This window comes from Sturnus vulgaris, unplaced genomic scaffold (genome assembly GCF_052056855.1).
Source record: "Sturnus vulgaris isolate bStuVul1 unplaced genomic scaffold, bStuVul1.hap1 Scaffold_192, whole genome shotgun sequence".
In the NCBI taxonomy this organism is placed as follows: Eukaryota; Metazoa; Chordata; class Aves; order Passeriformes; family Sturnidae; genus Sturnus; species Sturnus vulgaris.
The window spans coordinates 8,629,134-8,642,895 of NW_028276155.1; the positions used below are offsets into that span (position 1 = coordinate 8,629,134).

Below are 13,762 nucleotides of genomic sequence, written 5' to 3' on the forward strand. Positions count from 1 at the left end.
GACACGTGGCAGCTGCAGCTCCTGCACTTCTGCCTCTTCCTGGCCATCTCCCTGGCTGCCCTCCTGGCCAACGGCCTCATCATCAGCGCCGTAGCCTGCGGCCACCACCTGCACACCCCCATGTTCTTCTTCCTGCTCAACCTGGCCCTCACTGACCTGGGCTCCATCTGCACCACTGTCCCCAAAGCCATGCACAATTCCCTCTGGGACACCAGACACATCTCCTATGAAGGATGTACTGCTCAGCTCTTTTTCTTTGTGTTCTTCATTGCTGCAGAGTATTTCCTCCTGACCATCATGAGCTACGACCGCTACGTGTCCATCTGCAAACCCCTGCACTACGGGACCCTCCTGGGCAGCAGAGCTTGTGCCCACATGGCAGCAGCTGCCTGGGCCAGTGGCTTTCTCAATGCTCTGCTGCACACGGCCAATACATTTTCCCTGCCCCTGTGCCATGGAAATGCCCTAAGCCACTTCTTCTGTGAAATCCCACCCATCCTCAAGCTCTCCTGCTCCAAATCTTATCTCAGGGAAATTGGGCTCATTGCTGTTAGTGTCTGTTTGGTATTTGGCTGTTTTGTGTTCATTGTTTTCTCCTATGTGCAGATCTTCAGGGCTGTGCTGAGGATCCCCTCTGAGCAGGGACGGCACAAAGCCTTTTCCACCTGCCTCCCTCACCTGGCTGTGGTCTCCCTGTTCCTAAGCACTGCAGTGTTTGCCTACCTGAAGCCCCCCTCCATCTCATCCCCATCTCTCGATCTGGCCCTGTCTGTTCTGTACTCAGTGGTGCCTCCAACCCTGAACCCTCTCATTTACAGCCTGAGGAATCAGGAGCTCAAGGCTGCAGTGTGGAGACTGAACACTAGATGGTTTCAGAAACAGTAAACTGCTGGCCAATTTCTGAAAATCACTTGTAATAAAAGTCTCCTTTGATTCTTCTTGTTGGTTTGCTTGTTGGTTTGTTCTGTACTTTCCTTTGTTTTAGCTTTTCAATATTGTCCACAAAGAAATGTCATTATTTGTGCTGTATTTCCTTTTGATTTTCTCCATCTTTTCTGTGACCCAGAGACTGTGTCAATGAGGGGCTGCACTCTTGGTAACTTTAAATAAAATAAAATAAAGATTCTCCCAGCAAAGATTTCTCCAGAGATGCCCCTTCTGTTCCCTTCTCTGGAGCTGCAGCTGCAACGTCTGTGTTCAGAGCTGGGGGCAGATCAGTGCTGGCACAGCAGCTGTGCCCAGCAGCAGCAGCAGCACTTGGTGTTGCCAGTGCTGCTCCCGTGCCACTGCCCCGCTGCCCTCCTGGCCCTCGTGTTGCTGCAGGGCCTGAGTGCTCTCGGGGCCGGGCACAGCCCTGGGGGTGGCAGTGCCGGGGCTGCAGCAGGGACAGGCCATGGGCACTGCTGGGGCAGCGCTGATGCCTCAGGCCAGGGCCTGGGGGCTCCAGGCTCCTTGGCCACGCTCTCTCCACAACACTTGGCCAGCCCAATGCTGAGCACAGAAAAGCCCCAGGAGCAGCCCCAGGCTGGCCGTGGGCAGGATGGGGTCAAACAGCATGGCTGCTGCTCTGCAAGCTCCCTGCAAGGGGGACACCCTGTCAAGGAGCAGCAGAGCAGGGGCTGATCCATCCCCAGTGCACTGGACACCCCAGGGCAGCGTCCCAGAGCGTCCTCATGCACCTGCCAACAACATCCCCCCTCTGCAGCCCTGGCCTCTCCCCCAGCTCACACAGGAGCCGCATCCTTGCAGGCACACACACGGCAGCACTGGCTCAGGAGCCCCTGTTTGCATTGCACACAGCAGGCTCAGCACCCCCATGGTGCTGCTGTGGGGACATGGAGCTGAGTGAGCACAAATGCCATCAGCCCCTGGGGCCAGCAAGGGCTGGGGGACGGCAGGGAAACCACTCAGCTTTGTTGTGGCCTCTGAAGTCAGCCAGGAATTTGTTCCCATCAGCTGTGAGTTTCCTGTCCCACTGCAAATGTTGTTGCTCAGAGCCAGGGGAGCCTGGCAGCCTCCTCCAAACTGCCCTGAGCATTTCCTTGGCTTCACCTTTGCTTTCTTTACTCTTTCTTTGTGCAGAATTCTTCCTCTTGTTCACCCTATCACCTCCCCTGCAAACAGCCCATCCCTGTTCGCAATTTCTTCTCTGGCCTCACTCCTTATTTCGGTTCCTGAGTTGGCACCCTGGTAACATCCCCTGGGGAGCAGGATCATCCTCCAAGTGCTTCAGGAATTGTCTGCAGGGTTCTGCAGTGCCTCGTGCTGCTCCCTTGCCAGAGGCACCAAAGGCCAGGGGGGCACATCTGGGCTGCTGTGTCTGGGTGTGGGGCTCCCTGTTGTGGGCAATGAGGAGGGGCTGGAGAGGCTCTGCAGGACTGACAGGATGGGCTTTGGGGCTGTGTGGAGAAGCTGAGGGACCTGGGCTGCTGGACCTTGTGAAGAGGAGGCCCAGGGCTCATCCTGCAACTGCTCCAGGGGTGTTTTCAGAGAATCACAGAATCAGCAAGGCTGGAAAAGACCCTGGAGATCATCAAGTCCAATCTGTGCCCTGACATCACCTTGTCTTCCTGACTCTCCTCTTCTCCAGGATAAACAACCCCAGCTCCCTCAGCCACTCTTCACAGCACTTGTGTTCCAGACCCCTCACCACCCTTCTTGCCCTTCTCTGGACACGCTCCAGCCCTTCCATGTCCTTCCTAAATTGGGGACCCAGAACTCGAGGTGCTCCCCAACCAGTGCTGAGCACAGGGGAAGAATCACTGCCCTGCTCCTGAAGGCCACACCATTCCTGATCCAGGCCAGGAGCCATTGGCCTTCTTGGCCACCTGGGCACACTGCTGGCTCATGTCCAGCCTGCTGTCCATCAGTGCCCCCAGGTCCCTTTCTGCCTGGCTGCTGTCCAGCCACTCTGTCCCCAGCCTGGAGCACTGCAGGGGTTGTTGTGGCCCAAGTGCATGACCTGGCACTTGGTCTTGTTAAACCTCACCTTGTTGGATTTGGGCCCTGGATCCAGCCTGTCTAAGTCCCTGTGCAGAGCCCTCCTACCTTCCAGCAGATCCACACTCACACCCAGCTTGGTGTCACCAGGGTTCCATGAGGCCACAGAGTGTCACAATGGTCTCCACGATTCCATGATGCTCTGTAGTGTCACAATGGATCCTTGCTCCTGAGCCCTGCAGTGTCACAATGCCCATTAGTTCCATGAGGTCTCGCAGTGCAGCAATGCTCTCCTTGGTTACACAGTGTCTCAGTGTCCTCTTGCACCCCTGGGGCACCACGGTGTCAAAATTCTTTCCTCCATTCCATGAGTCTCTGCAGTGTCACAATGGCCTCTTGGTTATACGAGGTCCAGCAGGGTCACAGTGGTCTCTGTGGTTCCATGAGGCCCCAAAGAGTAACCCCTTGGTTCCATGGGGCCCTGCAGTGTCACCATGGCCCCATTGTTACCCAAGGTTCCACTGTGTCACAATGGACTCTGCGTTTGCACAGTGCCACAATGGAGCCCTGGTGACACATGATCCTGCAGTGTCACAATGGATTCCTGGTGCTATGACACCCTGCAGTGTCAGTGTCACAATGATGCCTAAGTACATGAGGCCCTGCAGTATCACAGTGGGCCCTTAGTTCCAGGGAGCACCCAGGTGTCAAAATTGTTCCCTTAGTTCCACAAGTCCCTACAGTGTAACAATGGCCCCTTGGTTCAACAAAGTCCTCTGTGTCACTGTGGCCTCCATGGTTCCACAATGACCCAGAGTCATTGATGGACCTTGGTTCCATTTAGCCCCACAGTGTCACAATAGCCCCTTGCTTCCCCAGGGCTCTGCAGTGTCACAATCATCACAGAATCACAGAATCACCCAGGCTGGAAAAGACCTTTAGAGCAGCAGGTCCTACCTGTGACCCAACACCACCTTGTCACCCAGACCATGGCACTCAGTGCCACATCCAGTCTTTCCTGAACAGCTTCTAAGGATGGTGACTCACCCACATCCCTGGGCAGCCCATTCCAATGCTCAATCACCCTTTTTGTGAAGAATATTTCCTAATGTCCAGCCTAAACCTCCCTTGGCACTGCTTAAGGCTGTGTCCTCTTGTCCTTTCACTGTTTCCTGGGAGAAGAGCCAGATCCCCACCTGGCTGCACCCTCCTGTCAGGGAGTTGTAGAGAGTCATGAAGTCTCCCCTCAGCCTCCTCCAGGATAAACATCCCCAGCTCCCTCAGCCACTCCTCACAGCACTTGTGTTCCACACCCCTCACCAGCCTTCTTGCCCTTCTCTGGACACGCTCCAGCCCTTCCATGTCCTTCCTAAATTGGGGCTCAGAACTGGACACAGCACTCGAGGTGCTGCCCAACCAGTGCTGAGCACAGGGGAAGAATCACTGCCCTGCTCCTGCTGGCCACACCATTCCTGGTCCAGGCCAGGAGCCATTGGCCTTCTTGGCCACCTGGGCACAGTGCTGGCTCATGTCCAGCCTGCTGTCCATCAGTGCCCCCAGGTCCCTTTCTGCCTGGCTGCTGTCCAGCCACTCTGTCCCCAGCCTGGAGCACTGCAGGGGTTGTTGTGGCCCAAGTGCATGACCTGGTACTTGGTCTTGTTAAACCTCACCTTGTTGGATTTGGGCCCTGGATCCAGCCTGTCCAGGTCCCTCTGCAGAGCCCTCCAACCCTCCAGCACATCCACACTCACACCCAACTTATTGTCAGCAAAGTTCCATACAGCCCTAGGGTGTCACAATTTCATGAGGCCTCCCAGTGTCACAATGTCCCTTTGGTTCCATGGAGCCCCTGGGTGTCACAATAGTTTCTTGGTGCCATGACACCCCGCAGTGTCAGTGTCACAGTGGTGTCTGAGTCCCTCTGCAGAGCCCTCCTACCCTCCAGCACATCCACACTCACACCCAGCTTGGTGCCATCTGCACATTTGCTGATGCTGCACTCAATGCCCTCATCCAGATCATCAGTGCAGATATTGAAATCCACGCTGGCTGGCTCTGATCCCTCAGCCATCCTGTAGGTGCCCTGTGATGGCACTCAAGGTGATCTGTTCCATCACCTCACCAGACACCCAGGTCAGGCTGACAGGCCTGCACTTCCCCACATCCTCCTTCCAGCCCTTCTTGGGGATGGGCTCACATTGGCACCTCCAGTCCTCTGGCACCTCCCTGCTGAGCCAGCACTGATGAGAAATGATGGAGAGCAGCTTGGGGAGCTCATCCAGCAGCTCCCTCATCTCCCTGGGATGGATCCCATCTGGTGCCAGACCCAGCTGTGATCATCTGAGTGGCTCAGCAGGTCCCCAGCTACTTCCTCCTGGATTACAGGGGTCTGTTCTGCTCCCTGTCCCCATCTCCCAGCTCAGGAGAACACTTGTCCTGAGGACATCCTGGCTTATTGTTCGAAACTGTGGCAAAGAATGGGTTAAGTAGCTCAGCCTTTTTCTCATCTTCAGTTTCTCTATTCCCCACAGCATCCAATAAAGAGCTGAGATTCTCCTTGTCCCATGGTTTGCTAATAACTTATTTATAGAAATATTTTCTATTATTTTTCACAAAAGTGTCCAGGTTAAGTCCAAACTGAGTTTTCACTTCTCTCATTTTCTTTCTGCATGACCTAACAACATCCTTAAACACTTCCTGAGTTGCCTGCACCTCTGTCCAAAGGTGATGCACTCTCTTTTCTCCCTGAGTGCCTGGAAAAAGCTCCATACCCAGCCAGGCCAGTCATTTTCCTCTCTAGCTCACTTCTGGCACACTGGGACATGCTCCTCCTTCTCATTCATGATTTCTTTCTTGAACTGTCTCCATCCTTCTTGGAATGCTTTGTTTTTAAGGACTGTTTCCCTTGAAAAAGTCAGTTATTCCCAAATCTGTATCCTGAATAGGCTGAATTCTGCTCTCTGTAAGGGCAGTGTAGAAATTGTGTTGATGCCCCTCCTTCTTTCACAGAATATTTAAGAACTCAATAATTTCATGGTCACAGTACCCCAAACAGCCTCTGAGCACCACATCTCCCACCAATCCTTCTCTGTTTATGAACAGCTGGAGACAGAGCTTTCCTGGGCAGTGGGAGTGTTACCAAAAATTCAGTAAAATAAAAAACTCCCAAACACCAATATAGCATTAAAAGCAGCATTCTTTATTTGGCTGGATACACAGGGGACAGCTCCTCCCAAAGCCGAGTACAGGAAAGTTTCTGTTTATATTCTGTACTTTGCAAACTTATTCATTGACTGTCCTGGACTAAACACACATATGATAATCATTTCCCCAAAATCATGAACATATTTCCCCTCCCCTTTACCCATGGGTTCTTCTGTCCTGGGGGTCTCTCTGGTGGTCCCTGGTGGTCGTGGACCCCAATGTTCCAGTTAGCCTGGCTGAGCTGGCAGGACACTGAGGCTGGGGAACTTCCCGTTCTCTTTCTCACACAATGAGCATTGTGCAGTTTGCAGAGGCCAGTGGTTTTGGAGAACAGGAATTGTGTTAGCTCAGCTGGGATGGGCAATTAATCATCTGGTAACATGAGGTCACAGAGTGGGCTATGACATCACCGAGTGGGCTATGACATCACAGAGTGAGGTATGCGAGGTCATTGAGTGTCACAGGCTGTCCCTGTGACATCACAGAGATGACTGTGACATCACAGGACAGAGGTGTGACATCACAGAGCAGGCTGTGACATCACAGGAGGGGCTGTGTGACATCCCAGCAGGGCTGTGTGAGGTCACTGGGTTGGTCACTCTGCCCCAGCCCCCCCTCACAGTTTCCCCAGACAAGTCCAATGCTGTTCATGCCCAGCAGGGTCCCCTGTCCCCCGGGATCCCCCTGGTCCACCTGGAGCCACAGCCTCCCCCAAGGATGTTCCACAAATCAACCCCAGAGCCTGACACGGGGACAAGGGGCCAGGGCTGTGTGACCAGGACATCAAGGATGTGGATTATCCAGGTCACTGGGGCCTGGTTTGGGTTGCCCAGGGCAGGAAAGATGTCTGGCAGCTGGAGCAGGGTGAGGGAAGGGCCTCCAAGGTGGGGCTGGAGCCCTTTGGCTGTGAGGAGAGGCTGAGGGAGCTGGGCTTGTCCAGCCCGGAGCAGGGAAGGCTGAGGGGCTCCTCATGCCAGCCTGGCAGTGCCAGCCAGGAGCTGATGGAGAACACAGAGCCAGGCTCTGCACTGGGGGGGCTGGGGGGGACAAAAGACAATGGGTGGAAGGGGAATGAGGGCAGATCAGACAGGACATGTGGAAAACCTTTGTTCCCATGGGCTCAGACAGGTTCTGAGATGCTTCCCCATCCCTGGCCTTTGGGATTTTCCAATCCACACCAAATCAAGCCTTGAACCCCTTGGTCTGACCCAGTTTCTGACAGGTTTGGCTGCAGACTCTCTGAGGTCCCTTCCAACCTCAGCTCCCTGACGCTCCTGGGACGATGCTGCTCCCGATTTTGGAATGGGCTGGAGCAGATGTTTATGGGACAGGAGCCCTCTGGGGCTGTAGGGGACCTGCAGCTTGGAAGGTGCACGAGCACATCTCATTACCTGGGGCATTTCAGTACTTTGCAAAATGTAAAAAATGTTCCACCAGAAGAGAAGAGAGATTTCCTGGGTGTGTACAGATGGCAGGACAAGAAATCCTGATCTTCCCCTGTACCTGTGTTACCACTACACTGTCTATTATTTCATGTCCCCCTTCATTTGGGTCTTTCCACCTCTCCTGTTTAAATGGCCATGTCTAAGGACATCTCTTCCCTAGACCAGCTCCTATGGCTTTGCCATTGCTCCCAGATTTCCTCCTCCTCTTGTTCTCTGGTCATTCCACATTAGTCAACATCTTAATTGTGTCTACATCTATCACAGAATCACCCTCTCTAACGTCTGTGTCTAAAACTGTTCCTGTATGGAAATACCTTGTTCATGGTGGATACATCAGATACTGCTTTGACATTGCACAGAGCTGAGGAAAGAATTTTGAAGTTTATTGAATTTTATCATGGGTACTTTGTTTTATGTTGGCCAAGAAGAGAAACCTTCTGTGCCTCTGAGTCTCACCAGTTGCTGACCCCCAAAGGACACAAACCTGATGAGTTGTGGTTCCCACTCCAGTGCTGGCACTTGCACCTCCCTCCATTCCCACAGCAGAGCTGCCTTGTCCCAGAAAGTCCCTGGCAATGCAGGGATGAAGGAAACAGGACAGGCTGTGGGGATCAGGGGCAGGGCACAGCCAGGGATTTGGGGTGGTTGTGAGCCCAGGGCAGGAGCCAGCCCTTGGCCTTGGTGAACCTCATCCAATTGTCCTGGGCCCATGGCTCCAGCCTGTCCAGATCCCTCTGCAGAGCTTCCTGCCCTGCAGCACAGCCACACTCCCACCCAGCTTGGCCTCACCTGGACATTGACTCAGGGTGCCCTCCATGCCCTCGTCCAGATCAACAATAAAGAGATTTCACTGCCCTGGCCCCAATCCTGAGCCCTGGGGACACCCCTGGATGTGGCTCCATTGCCCAGCACTCCTTGGGCTGGAATTCTGTTTTTTTATGGAGCTGTGCCTGCCTTTGGTTTTGTTTGCTGACAATAAATGAACATCCCTCTGTGTCTCAGGCAGCTCCTTCTCCAAGGAAAGCAGGTGGGAGTTGGTGCCAAGGAGCTGAAAGCTGCAGGCACAGCCTGGAGGGGAGGGAGCTCAGATTTGCACAAGGCTGCTCTGAGTGCCAGGGTTTGGATGGGGGAAATGGTGGGGTGGGGGTAGGGACAGTGTGTGATTGATTGTCAGCCATAAGGGTCTTGATTTTCATCTCTATTCAGACTGCATTAGGAGGTGCTGGGGATCAATATCAACTGGAGATTGCTGATAACAGTGTATAAACAGGAAAATAATAAATGGGCAAAAAAGTGCTTTTCTCTTTTTATTTTAATTGAAATATGTTACAAATGGAGTGAAAGCTTAGACAAGTCCTGCTTTATGCTCAGGTTTTTTGCAGTAGCTTTTTTTCAGGTGACCTGCACCCCAAATTGCTCTTGTTCTCAAGTTCTTAAGAATGGCAAATTAGGTCTATTATAAAATGAATTATTTACTGAATGGACTCAAGATTAACAGACTTTGAACGGACTACTTACTGCACAGGATAAACAGAGGAAGTAGAGGTAGATACAAACCCAGTGCACAATAAAATTCCCTACATTACAGCTAGTGAAGAAATAGCAGAGATCAAGAGTCAATGGAACTTATCACCAAACTGATGAGGGAGTACACATGGAGCCCTTTCACTCAGCTTCCACAAAAGGAACCACCAAGATGCATCCAGACTTGGGGGACGAGCCCTACCCATTTCCAGGGACTATGCAGAAGATTTCTGCTTGGTGAAAGTTTTGTGTGGCTTTTATAGTTTGTAAAGTGAAGTGTGTGTCACTCAGAAATTGAAGGCTTATCTCCCTTCAGGCTGCTCTCAAGGCCAGATGTTCATGGCCAGCTGGGAATTCCACCTCCCTGGCACCAGAGAGAACTCAGGACAGGACAGATGTCCGGCCTGGGTTATCTCAGCAATTCCTGAGAGGGGGAAGATGCCCTGAGTGATGGCCCAGCTGATGGACAGAACAGATGAGCTCTGCTGGGCCATAGGGAAGTCCTGCTGCAGGAACCTCATGGAACCAAGGGTCTGTTGTGACATTGTGATGGCTCCTGGAACCAAGGAGACCATGGTGACACCAATGAACCTCATGGAACCAAGGGGCCCTTGTGACATTGTGATGGCTCCTGGGATGGAAATGGCCTTGCTAAGAAAGCCAAAAGCCAAGGGAATGGATTAGTAATTATTAGAAAAAATTACCCTTCTTCCAGGTGTAATATCTGATGTAATTCGTGTAAAGTTGTAAATTAATAAACAGTGTTTGTATGAATAAAATAAACTCAGAAACCAAAAAGAAAACCACAAATGGAAAAAAAAACCCCACAGATTGCTTCACCACAACATTGTAACAGCCAACAAAAGCAGGACAGCCCAAATTAACAAGTGAATGGACGTGGCCACAAGGAGATGGCTCTCTTCAAAAACAGTCCAGAGAACACCCAGACACTGAGCGCCAAGCACCCAGGATTAATCGGGAAAAATACATCTCAATACCAGCTTCCCTAAACCAAGGCCTGCCTTCATCAGAATTCATGGTCTCCCAGAATATGGTTTTGTCCAGCCCCATGCAGAGAAAGGAAACTACATGAATAAAATACATGAATATGCAAAGCAACGAAAGGAGACAAAGACCTCTGCTCCAGGCTATGAAAAACTGTATATAAACTGGACTGAAAAGTGGTTTTGTGAACATTGGGCAATCTGGAGCAGTAGAGTTTGGATCACAGTGTGTTTACCCGGGCTCAGCGTTGCTCTTTGCGATTTTGGGTGTTGTGGACTGTATCCCGGCCATGAAATAAATTATCACTTATTTCTGATTATACTCAATTTGGCTAAATCTTTTTATTATCTATAACATAGGCAAGGTTAACCAAGCCATTCCCTACATTTCTCCTGTTCAGATTCTTTTAGTTGGCTGCTTTGAGAGGTCCAGCTTGTTCTGGTGCTTATCATGAGCAGATTGTACTCTTGATTTATGCACCAATGCACCGGATGTGGAATCGTCTACCCCGAACTCAGAAACAAACTCCCTCTGTCAGACCATTTTCACATTCCAGATAATTTTCAAGACGTCCACTGAGAGGTTGGAATGATTATCACACAACTCTCCACTTCTGCCTGCAGGCCCTGGAGATTCTTTCTCTGAATTCAGCCAGGCTTGTATTCCCTAGCAAGTCCTGGTACCACCTCCTGTTTTCTTAGATCAGAACAGTAACAGTGAAAACATTACCCACGGCACAACTCCCCAGCCCACCAGCAAAAGAAAGGACAAGTTTTCAAGTTCTCAAAACCTTTGTCCTGCTTTGCTGAAGGACAGTGCAGCACGCACAGTGTGGAAAGCTAAGAGACTCTGCAGTTGGTGGCACGTCTTGTGACAGGAGCTCGTCCTCCAGGAAAAGTTTGTGAAAAGAGCAAACACCAATGTAGAGAAAATGCTTGGAAAAGCGGAGCAGCTTTCCAGAAGTGAAATGACAATGGAAGGAAACAACCCAAGATGTTCACATATACTATTAATTCCTTTCCTTATATGCTCCCCTTTTCTGTGTTGCACTGGTTCTACATCAACTGATGTTACCTCGAAGACCTAGGACTTAGCAAGTTTGATGCACTCTGCAGTATCATTAGCTACACACAGTTTGCCTTCTCCCTGTTTTGCTTTGAAAGCAATGCTGGAGACATCAGGAACCTGCAAATGCAAGATTTTAAAGCACAGAACTTAGGTTGGCTATGGGTTCTATAGACAGGGCACGTGCTCTCACAGTATTTCACCCTCAGCAGTGACAATACACAGCAGCAACAAAGGTGATTCCTAGGACATCGTGCAGGGGTCAAGACTCTGTCTCTTGGCTTAACATGGCAAAGTTCACATGTTTTGACAGACTGAGGATCCAAACTAGTTTGCTTTTCTAGCTGTGTCGATGAACAGCAGGACAAATAAAGCAGCCAGCAGTTTCTTTGCAGAGAGGGCCTTTGCTCCAGGCTGAAAGGGCTGGATTGGCAGGGAGGAGGCAGGCAGCTGAGCTGCTGTATTGCACTGGCATCCAAACTCGGCAGAAATAGCAGTTTCATTCTTTTATTTTAATTCTCCTGTCGGCAGTCTGCGATTTTCACCCGGAACTGAACAAGAAAACAGGAACAGCCCTGGGGACGAGGGCACCGCGCCGGGCGTGGCCCCTCTGCTGCCGCTGCCCACCCGGAGCGGCCGGAGAGCAGCGCTGCCCTGCAGGGGCTGCATTTCTCACTCCTCATGTGCTGCTCTGCCCTCCCACGGGGCTGGCTCTGCCTGGCCCTGGCAGGCTCCTCCTTCGGCACTTTGCTCTGCTCCAGAGGAAAGTGCGGACAGCGCTTTGCTTGCTTGTGAGGAACAGACTGCAGCGCGGGGCGAGCGGGCGGGATAGGGCCCGGGGCATGCGAGCACAGGGGACAAGTTGCAAGCCTGCAGGAAATAAAAGTTCTGTTGTGAATGATATTCTATTTTTCCAATTTATCAAGCAACGAGATTAAATGTAGCAGCAAATTTTTAATAATAACAATTAAAAATGGATACAATTAAAGTATTGGAGATGACTACAAAAATATCAAAGTATTGGAAATTAATACAATCAAAGTATTAAAATGAATATTGAATACATATATTTCAGGAAAAGTAAAATTTGAGAGTAAGCAATTTAGTATAATTGAGGTTTGTATAAAGCATAAGCATAACTGACCGGGGAGGGGACCCTCCCCCTACCAGCGGTACGAGGAGGGGCTCGCCCTTCCTCACGTACCAAAGCATCAAGGCTGACAATCCCACTTATGTACTGTATGCTATAGAAGTTTCTAGAAAACTCCTCCTAGTTTCTATTCCTAAAATCTATGTCAGTGTGTTGTATGGCGCATGCTCTACTAATGGGTTAGGGGTTCTCTCATCCTTTTGAGGATCTTATTTCCGATGAAGGCTCATCGTCTTCCTCAGTGTCTGCTGTGTAACCTGCGGGGAGCGCATGGCCACTATGTGACTGAGCAGATGTTTTCCATAGCAAGACTTTGAGTCCCATGCCTGGAATCATCCCATTTTGTCCCATTTCAAGGTCGAAACTTTGTATTTCTAGATGCTGCTTGTCAGACCTACGTCCTTCTACTATTCCCTTCCAACATCTTTCTTCGACTCCCAACATCTGGAAGATGTCCTTTGCCCTGTCTCACCCATCTCCTCCCTCACTCTGTAGCAATTGTCTTCTAGTGATCTAAATACAATTTTGTTAATATAGTTACAATTTAATTGTCACGAATCACATTTATCACAGTTCCAATCTAATGAAGAAGCAGCTAAACAAGACGGTGGTTTTGAGTGGGTGCAGGAGGAAGAGATGCTCCGTGACTCCAGTTCGGCCCCGGTGCGGAGCGGCCCGTGCTGCCCCGGGGCACACGGGACGGAACAGACACACGGGGAACGGACACACCGGGAATGGACACACAGGGAATGGACACACGGGGAACGGGCACACGGGGAACGGACACACAGGGAACGGACACACGGGGAACGGACACACGGGGAACGGACACACGGGGAACGGACTCGCGGGGAACGGACTCGCGGACAAACGCTCGCGGCGCTTCGGCAGCAGCAGCAGAGAAGAAGCGATCCCGCAGACCCTCGACGTCCCTTCTCTTGTTCCTCGTCTCACTGTCCCGCTGTCCCACACTCTGTCGCGGTGTCCCGCAGCCTCTCCCAGTCCCCCTTTCCCGGTCTCCCCCTCCCCTCTCGGTGTCCCTGTCCCGGCCCCTCCTCTCCCCGCGCCAGGCCGGGCCATGCCCCCACCCCACTCCCGGCCCCGGGCGGGGCTGCCCCGTCCCCGCCCCCGGCCGTCCCGCCGCGGCCTCGCCTCCGCCCGGCTCTGGCGCTATTGGCGCTGGCGCTGCTGGGCGGGCATCAGTGCCTGGGCCGGGGGCGGCATCGCCGCTCTTTGGCTCCGCCTGTCCCGAGCCCGGTGCCGGCCCCGACGCGGAGTCCAGTCGCGGCTTCGGCGCCGGTGCCGGCTCCTTCCGGGGCCCGCGGAGGACACACGCGGCGCGGCCGCTCCCGCCGCCTCCGCTGCGGGTTCCCCGGCCCGAGCTCCGCCGCTCGGCAGCGCGGCCGCCGGCCCTGAGCCGCCGGGGCCC

At 52.3% G+C, this 13,762-nt stretch overlaps 1 protein-coding gene across 1 annotated transcript; it reads left to right on the forward strand.

Moving 5' to 3' along the window:
* The first annotated feature begins 297 nt into the window (after positions 1–297).
* On the forward strand, positions 298–885 carry LOC148218304 (olfactory receptor 14J1-like). Its single transcript, XM_088157873.1, has one exon. The coding sequence runs from the start codon at positions 298–300 to the stop codon at positions 883–885; it is 588 nt and encodes a 195-aa protein (XP_088013999.1).
* Positions 886–13,762: the final 12,877 nt, after the last annotated feature.

Excerpts from the sequence above, each read along its gene's own strand:
- LOC148218304 (XM_088157873.1), top strand. The coding sequence starts at position 298 with ATGAGCTACGACCGCTACGTGTCCATCTGCAAACCCCTGCACTACGGG.